This window comes from Seriola lalandi, unplaced genomic scaffold (genome assembly GCF_002814215.2).
Source record: "Seriola lalandi dorsalis isolate HSWRI2012SDOR001 ecotype SW California unplaced genomic scaffold, Sedor1 jcf7180002054883, whole genome shotgun sequence".
NCBI classification, from domain to species: domain Eukaryota; kingdom Metazoa; phylum Chordata; class Actinopteri; order Carangiformes; family Carangidae; genus Seriola; species Seriola lalandi.
This window is the reverse complement of record NW_019525658.1, coordinates 4,579,188-4,588,505: the sequence shown is the minus strand read 5'-3', so window position 1 is coordinate 4,588,505 and position 9,318 is coordinate 4,579,188. Positions and strand designations below refer to the sequence as shown.

At 43.6% G+C, this 9,318-nt stretch overlaps 1 protein-coding gene across 1 annotated transcript; it reads right to left on the bottom strand.

Annotated features, from left to right (window-relative positions):
* Positions 1–728: 728 nt before the first annotated feature.
* Positions 729–8,990, bottom strand: rab35b (RAB35, member RAS oncogene family b). The gene is made up of 6 exons (XM_023397708.2): positions 8,678–8,990; positions 6,108–6,158; positions 5,883–6,006; positions 1,874–1,998; positions 1,646–1,770; positions 729–1,017 (listed from the first exon to the last, which is right to left on the bottom strand). The coding sequence occupies exons 1-6, from the start codon at positions 8,727–8,729 to the stop codon at positions 889–891; spliced, it is 606 nt and encodes a 201-aa protein (XP_023253476.1). The 5' UTR covers positions 8,730–8,990; the 3' UTR covers positions 729–888.
* Positions 8,991–9,318: the final 328 nt, after the last annotated feature.

Here is a 9,318-nt window from a genome sequence, read left to right as displayed (position 1 = left end):
AGCTTGGCAAAACATAAACAAAAAAAAAACAAACAAACACGAGAAAGTCACCAGTTCTGTCCATCGGATTAGTTGCTAAAGGTTGTCTACCAATCATCTTCATCATCATCTTCACCACCATCATCATCATCATCATCATCATCATCCATGTGTTTTTTTTTTTCCCCATCAAGTCAAATAAAACAAAATCTAGCAGTTCATGATCTGTTGGCGTGAGCCGTGGTAACACAGGTGTCTGAAATGCTGAAACTTGTAGAGAGGTGTCGAGACCTCCGCCTTTACTCAGACGCCAATCCCAAAGACCACCGCCTGACCAACCAAAAACAGCCCCACCCCCTCCCCATTCTGCCCCCCCAAAAAATAAAACTAGAAAGAAACAAAACAAATAGATCCAAAGAAAAAAAACTGGTGGACCCTCCTTCTCCTCAGGCGCAGAGTCTGACTCGACTCTGAATGTCCCGTGTGCAGTGGAATGAGAAGGAGAGATGAGATACTGATGAAAGAATACGGGGATTATGTGGATATAAATCTGAGAATTATGGCAGTCAGTTGTCAGCTCGCAGATCCTTAAAGAAAGGAGGACCTCAGGTCAATAGTGCCCATCTGCTGAATTCCAAATAAAACTTGATCTGACGTCTGATAAAATCTGTACATTTTTTTTTTTTTTTAAAGTCTTCTTGATTAGTTTGTCCAAAGGGGACATTTTTTTTTCTCCATTTATTTATTCATTTTTTTTATCTTTCACTGTATATTTATTAAATCTTTATCTGCTATTTAATTTAGACGCTCTGAGTCCCACTTGTGTGTGCGTGTGTGTGTTTGTGTGTGTTTGTGTGTGTGTGTGTGAAGAAAAGACGCCGCCGGCCTTGTGTGGATAGCTTGAGTTTGCTAGCAGCACTTTTTCTTTCGTTTACTGTTCCGGGTGAGTTTGACCACGTCGTTCTGTTGCTGCTGCTGCTGCTTGGCGAGCACCTCCTTTTTGGCTCTTAGCACTAGCTCTGTGATGCAGTTGAACATCTGCAGGAGAAGCACAAAACCAACAATGTGTGGTGAGCACAGCAAATCAGTCAGTAAGATCAGCCACATCAAACATGGCTGTTTATGAAGTGCAGTGTGCAGATCAGTTTTTTTTTTTTTACCCCGTAGGAAGAGACTGATTCAAAGCTGAAAAACCGACTGTGGTTAAAATCTGTTTGGATTTTTCTAATCAGGACCAACAGCAGGTATTTTCACAGCATCAGAGGAACAGTTCAACATTTTATTCTTGCTGATTCCATTCTCACATCTGTCCATTCAACATGAAGCTACACACAGAAGCCAGCTAGCTTAGCTTAGCATAAAGACTGGAACGGGGGGAAAACAGCTGTTGTTGGGATTTAGAGAATCTTCTCATGTTTTATTTATTCATTCATCAAGAAAATAATGAGCAGATTAATTGATAATAAAAAGAATTGTTAGTTGCAGCCTGTTTATTTCCCTGAGACAACTGACTGATCATCTGGTGCGACAGAGAATTCAGACGCTGCCTGATTCAAGCCGTCAGTTGAGCTGCTCTGCATACCAGGCATGTCCCAGAAACTACGCCACACAAACACGTCAGTCTGTAAACAGCCCGAGGCCAGAGCCAACACAAACAATGAGTTACCTCTTCAACGTTGATGTTCTCTTTTGCACTCGTCTCAAACAGGTTGATTCCCATCTGCTCAGCGAACTTCTGTGCGTCAGTCGTCTCGACCACCTTGGAGTTGGGGTCGTCGTTCTTGTTTCCCACTGAAAATAAATAAAGGTGTGCAGGAGAGTGAAGAGTAGAGTCTGTTTTTTTTAAGCAAAAAGAAGCCAAGACGATAAGAGCCCGAGAGAGACGAACACTCACCTAATATTCGGCACACGTCGTCACAGTTCTGGTTGATTTCATGTAACCATCGTTTAACGTTGACAAAGGACTCGGCACTCGTGACGTCGTATACCACTATGACCCCATGTGTTCCCCTGTAGTATCTGAACATGCAGAGGGACAGAGACACAGTCAACCTTTAACATCAAGTCCCAGACATTACAGTTTGAATGAAACATTTATCCACATATTGCGCCATCTAAAGAAAAACTGAACTCCACGTGTTGGAATTAGGACTGAATGGAAACTAGTTAGGAGATTAATATCTTGCACAAGCAAAATGCAACAGATAAATGGTTTAGGTAAAGAGATAAGAGTAGTTTTTTGACAGTTGAAATAGCTTTAACTATGAAATAGAGCTATTTGAACTTTTAAATGATAGATAGTTAATTAAAGGTAACGGGTAAAAGGTTGATGGATAGCTACAGGTAAACTAAAAGTTGGAAGACAGCTACAGGTGATGCAACTGTAGTTGAAATGTCCAGGTTTTTGCAACTGGTAGCAAGACAAATGTAAACTCAACCAAACTGACTTCATCATTGACGGTTCAATTGCATGAAGAAATTATTGTATCATCCACAATTATGTCCACTTTTCTATCATCACGTTAAGTGGAATCGGCTTAAAAATGAATCCAGTGAATACACTTGGAACATGACATGGTCTGGATGAAGGGTTACTTGAGTTCATCTGTCAGGGCTGTGGAGGTTCATCTGACAAAGAGGTTGGGTACCACTGAGGTAACTACTGATGATGTCAGCAGGGGGAGACAAATCTCAATTATGAAGAGACACAACTTAATTGTCTTAAAAATGTAAAAGGAAAACTTTACTAATGACGCAGTTACTTCAAATGAGCAACGAGTTCTTAGATTGCTGAAGAGAGTCTGAAAATCTGGCCCTTTACCAATGACAAGAACATCTAATTGTCTGGACTGACTCAATAAACTTCACTGAAGAGTAACTGCATAGTCAATTAAAACGATTACTTCAATAATGCATCACTTTAGTGCATAGGACAGTATGTGACTGAATAAATGAGGACAGTCTACAGAAATGAGACCTCATCTGTCCCACACAGGACTAAACCAGAGTGTGACAGCCCGACAGTTCAACTGTGAACCTGCAGGCTTCAAAAAGTTGCCAGGCCCCAGAAAAGGAGCATCCCCACAGTGAAGCTGCACTGCACCAAACAAACACAAAGACCCTTTTGTCAGGCTTACTATGTGTGTGTGTGTGTGTGTGTGTGTCAGTGTTGTTGCCTGGCGTGACAGTGTGGGGATATGGTGTTGTCCCAAATGTCCAGCAGTAATGGGCCACCAGACAGCAGGGGCGGATGGTGGATGTGTGTGTGTATGTGTGTGTGTGTGTGTGTGTGCGTGCGCTCAAGGCACATGAATAGAGAGCTATAATCACACACAGCAGGAGTGTGTGGGCCCCAACTTGCAGTCACCTTTTCTGTAGTAAAATCTGCACAAACAGGGTAATAAAATGTAAATACACCAGACTTCTCGTCCGAATTTCTCCACATTATTATTTTTTTCTTTTGTTTAAACGCCAAAAAGAGTAAATGCTGTGAGGTGGTTTGGTATCACAGTGATATTAGGGTGAGGAAGCATCCCAAATTTCAAAACCAGTTTTGCAAATGAAAAAGTCCTGTCAGAATAAAAGCATGAACTCACTAGTAGAAGGGAACTTCTTTAAACTTCAACACTAAAATAAAGACTTCAAAACTGTCATTTGCATCATACTGTGACTCTTGATCTGGGCCTCAGGGTGACGGCAGCTGTGGGTCAGCCACAGGAGCACGGCCACAGGGTCTCACATATGGTGGTTATCACCCTGGGCTGCCCGGGTGGACTGAGCAGGTCTCTGCCCGTGATGCATCTCCACAGTGAAATTCATTAAGGACCTAATGAGGCACCACGCCACTCTACCTCAGCAAAGTGAACAATCAGCCTAAATAGGCCGCCTGCCCGGGGGAGGGATTCCTAAAGATCAACTGGCAGCCACGCTTCCAAACTAGGACGGTCATACTCCTCAGGGGCTGAAGCGTCAGCACTGCAGAGAATTTCGAGCTTTCTGGCTGATTTCGGTGTTCGGATGGTCCTCGCTGCAGCGCTGCAAGTACGTCATAAAAACTTACAAACACACCCTTCTGGTCTTGTTCAGGACAAAACTCACAGGCTTGGACAGTGATGGTTTACTAGCTCTGAAGCGCAGCCTCTGTCTGCTCCAGTCAAAGTCAGACAGGGGTGAGTAGGGAAGATGACTTCTGTTTGAGCTGTAGGTCACATCCATGTTGTTTCTGCCTGCACTGCTCAGACGCTGCCTCCTCATACAGTGGGAGTTACAGCAGCACATTTATGCGTCGCTTTTATTTATTACAGACCGAGTGTCACCTCTGTACTGTAATGTCGAGCTTGTCCATGTAAACTACACGGTAATTGAAATGGAAAGTCCATATTCCAGCTGGGCACTTAAAGAAAGAGAGATCATCGGTTGTGACAGCTGGCGTTAGTGCAAGACGCATGAACACATGAGTAATTGGTCGTCAGACACAGCGAGGGACACTCTGGTGGAGAGGACAGCCAACAGCAACAGGAGCAAACTACGCCTGAACAATCTGGGTTTTCAAACTAAAAAACTAAACGGGACAAGCTAAATGATGAAGCAAATAGATCCATGATGTTGTTTACTTTAAATGTTTTGGATGCCTTGTCTTCCTTAGCTAAATCTGTTATGTCAATCAATGTCAAAGCAGTTTAGTCAATGGGGTGTAGTTGTGTTTTAAAGCTGCTATAATCAATATTTTGAATGTGACAATGGATTAAATGACGATGTGTAACATGAACGTTGTTGCCTGTAGTGACAAACGCACAGAGAATTATCACCCTACTCTGCAATTTCTCTCCTCATACGTTTTCAGCAACTTTCCACTTATTGTTTTGGTTTTACAGACACAACTTCAAAGTTTTAATTCATCTCACATGCAGCCAACTTGTTAGTATGATTACTATTTTAACTATTATCATTAGTGTGGGAGGAGTCATGACAACATGGAAAAGAGGTCAATTATAAACAGGTTAATGACAGAGACGCTCCCCAATAAAAACAATTTGTAATATCTAAAGTCCACATTCACTTTGCATTAACGCCCTTTTCTTGGCCAGACATCTAAAACCAGTCACCTGGAGGCTAACTACTGCTGCGTCTTCCAATGACCCATTAAAGCCTTACATGAATGTGATGTAATCCACTTTTATTCATTAGCGTTGTGCTGTGAGCTGCAGGAGTCTAGGCGAGCGCTGCAGTGTGTTTTGAAAGCTCGGCCGACGGGACGGGGAGAATGTTCCCATTCAAGTTGAAATGAGCGGCTGCGTGTTTGATTTGCATTGTGACTCAGCCGTGTCCAAACTGAACAGATAATAAATCAAACCTATCACAGGACGTGGCGGTGAAATTTAGCTCTCACGTGTGGTGCTGAACACATGTCCGACATCTGTGATTCAAGGGTGGGAATCCTTGCTCTTGTGTTGCAACATGAAAAAATAATAATAATGTGGGTTGCAACCATGCAAGAGTTACCTCTTTAAAGAAGGACGCTGTGCCCTAGATCAGTGTGAAGCCAGAGCCACATGGATACGATACACACTTGACAAAATTGTGACACATACTACAAGCATAAGAGGGTAAAGCTGCCAAGCCCTCGCCGTCATGTAGCACTACAGTATGAGACCAGGAACCTCCCTCTCACATCTGTAATTAGGATCTGTGGGGAATTCCACCCTACTTCACAGAACGGCACTGACTTATTCTAGCTGTCTACAAACTGCTTCCTCAAATAATACCTACTCTGAGGACCGCAAAAAACCTGTCTTGGTTTCAGATTCAATTGTTGAAATGAAAACTAAGCGCTTCACATGAAATGCCCACGAGAATGTGTGTTATATGTGTGTGTGTGTGTGTGTGTGTATGAATCTACTTACGTGGAGGTGATGGTGCGAAAGCGCTCCTGCCCTGCTGTATCCCAGATCTGTAGCTTCACCTTCTCCCCGTTGATCTCCACCGTCCGGATCTTAAAGTCCACCCCAATCGTGGTGATATAGCTACCTGCAAACACACACACAAAAACAAGGTCAAGTTAATGACCTACAACATTATAGTAGGAAGTGTTGAAATTAAGATAGAGTTGCTGAAATAGAACCACACACCTGAAAATGTGTTGTCTGCAAATCGCAGGAGGAGACTGCTCTTCCCCACTCCTGAGGAGGAAACACAAGCACAGGATGAGGTTTAGAGTACAACAGGTTTCCAAAAAAGCAAAGCATGTGTTTTTTTATTTTAATAATATTTGACTTCTAGCTTTCAAAGAAAATACTAGCATTGTGTGAAGACAAGCGTTGAGTTTTTGAAAGGTTTTGTGCACCACAAACGAGCAACTTTTCTAATGGTGTTAGTTTCTCATCGTATCCTAGTTACCAAAGCTGACACTTTGAGATGACTGCAAACCAAAAACAAGACGTCAACCTACACGTTTGCTGTAATCCTTGTGTACCTACAGATTTAATACTTTAAGGCATTAAGCAACACTGTACTTGTTGCAGTGTTCAGTATGACAGATTTGAGGTGAACAAGGCTGCACCCTTTATGTCTACTTCAAGCATCTTGATGATGCGTGTACTGACATAAACTTAATCAATGCAATAGCAGAAGAAACAACAGCAACTGGAAAGGCTTGTGTCAAAGCCACAGAGGCAAGACAACAAAAGGAAGAAAGGGTTCCTAAAATGATCATGCATAATAAATAGGTTTGAGGAAGAAATAAAAGTTACACAACAGATGAAAGGAGAGGAGAACGCAGAGGGAGAAGGAGAATAGGATGATAGGGAAGATAGATGAGCAGGATCAGTGCTGTGTCTTTCACAGATTGTCAGGTAACAACTGGAGGTTAGGAAGTGACTCTGCCGCTCGGCCTGGGGTGGGACTCAACCTGCAGGCGTGTTAGTTATCCTACCTATTGTGTTATTGTCATCTCATGTTTGATTGGTCCCAACATAAAAAGCTCTCAGGTTCCTGTGGTCTCCACGCTACAGAGTTTTGTTCAAACAAACAATAACCAAAGCTTCAAAGCAGGAGATAGATCATCTTTCTGTACTAGTGAAGCTTTAATATGCCATGCCTTCCTGCTTGTCTTGCCAAAAACACTCCAGAAGAAAAAACACTCAATTTGTCAGTGACAGAACATTTCCATTTTCAACCTTTGAAGCCTTGAATTTGTGTATCGTCAAAGATACTCCATAGGTCTTGTAGAGCAGTGGCGGTGAACATCTTATGTGTACAATGAAATGCTTGACAGAATTTTATGTTTCATAACTGAGCTAGTGTCAAACCACTCTTTATAAACAGATATGTCATGCGCATATCCTACTGTGACAGGCCAGAGGCCAAACAAGTCGAGCTAAGTGATAAAACTCAGCCTCAGTGCGCCGTCGAGATCCAGTACGATGAATGTCTTGACTCTCAGCAGCAGATCAGTCGACATGCAGCTGAGGAGGGGCAGAAGGTCAGAGCATCTTTCCTAAATAATCCCGGTGCAGCACTACAGACAGATGTATTTCCACGCTGCAGCTGAGGAGACACTGGCCTCTGTGTGTGAGGGGCAGTGAAGGGCTTGCTGTGCTGCCTTGCCTTCTACTGTGAGCAGCCAGCTGATGGGGTAGTGCCAGGATCGGGGCTGTCAATGAATGCAAAGATCATTGCCCACAAAGAGGTCCTGCAGGATGAGGCTCCACTCCTACTGAGGGTGGAGCCGCATTTAAAAAGGCATGTTTTCACGTTAACCGGGAGATACAAGAAGAGCAACTCTTATCAGGTCTTAACAGATTAAACATTATGCATTTACCTAGGGCAGTAACATTGTTCGCCATGGTTTTTAACATTATAAAGAAGCTAAACACAGCTAAGGTAACCACAGAGCCTGTAGCGTGTGAACCTCAGCAGCCTGGCAGACAGATGCACTTAACTGGGTTACACTATAGCTGACACTGACCACTTTGTTAGTCTCACTTCACTATACTTTGACTGGCTGGATGCAAAGATACAAACCAGAGCCTGCAGTGCAGCATTCCTCCACTATAAAGCAGCTAGCACTATCATGCTAGCCAGACAAATAACAAAACGCATCTCACTAACTTAACCTAACTTACTTTACTTAACAAAGCGCAGCAAAATCAAGAAATGCGACATTAAGTATATGTAGAAATGCCCATGCTTTTTAAAATAATAGCTTCTCAGTCCAGCAAACGTTATTAAACAGTTAGCTAGATAATCAAAGTGTAATGTTAGCCTAACTTCCAGCTACCTAGCACTGCTAACAGGGGATACAAACAAGAGGCCAAATTAAAGGAGTATGAGACCCCCGAGCAGTTATCTGGGTTACAGCGTGTGTTTTGTTGTGGAGCTACAACAAATGCCTCAGCCGATATGAGCAGAGGACTAGAAAATGTTCGAGAGGGTTATGGTTATATCTGGAGGCGATATCCGGCCTGATCGGCTGACATGCCCAGCCCGGACACACAACCTCCGCCCTGTCACCGCCACATAAATATGGCGGATGTGTACATTTCACAAAAAGAATCGATGCATAAAATAAAATAAATAACAGGTAGTAAACGCGCCAGACAAGTTCACGTCGGACCTACAGCTGCATTTCGGCTTCCCTCCCTGTTAAAAAAACAAGACAGGGCCCACTTCCCGTCCCGCATCCCCGGCGTCGGCTTACCGCTGTCACCGATGATGAGCAGCTTGAAGAGGTAATCGTAGTCCCTGGCCATGCCGGTAGCTGGTGGCTCACCCCCGCCTTGTGCCGCTTCTTCTACTCGGTTTGCTGTCCGACCCCCTGGGCCCGTAAAAAGAATCACCTGCCCCCAGATCCCCCGATATGAAAGAAAACGACCACTACAGATGCTAGAAACTCTTAGCCCCCGAGCCGGCGGCGTTTTTCTCGGGGTTTCGCGGCGTCAGCAATCCTCTCCCTCCGCTGCAAACAGCCGGAAACTCCGCTTCCTCCTCTGCTGGTGCTGCACCCAACTCTGACCCGGCCTCACTGCGCAAGCTCCTGCTACAGCCTAGCCGTCCCAGCCCATTGATGAACACTAGACTCAAACTGCTTGGAGGGCAGAGGACCCGAAGCGTCCCATTGATTCTTTGAAACTTCTGCAAGCAGGGTTCATTAGGCTCAAAATGACAGACTCCTTCACATTTCTTTAAAAAATAATAACAACATAAATTAAAGTGTATACACACTGATAACTACCAGCCCTGGAATATGCTAAATGTACTCCATCCCTCTATTAACACTAATCAGATTAAGGATATATCAAGGGTTAATATGTTCAAGTAACATGAAATAAATTTGAAGAT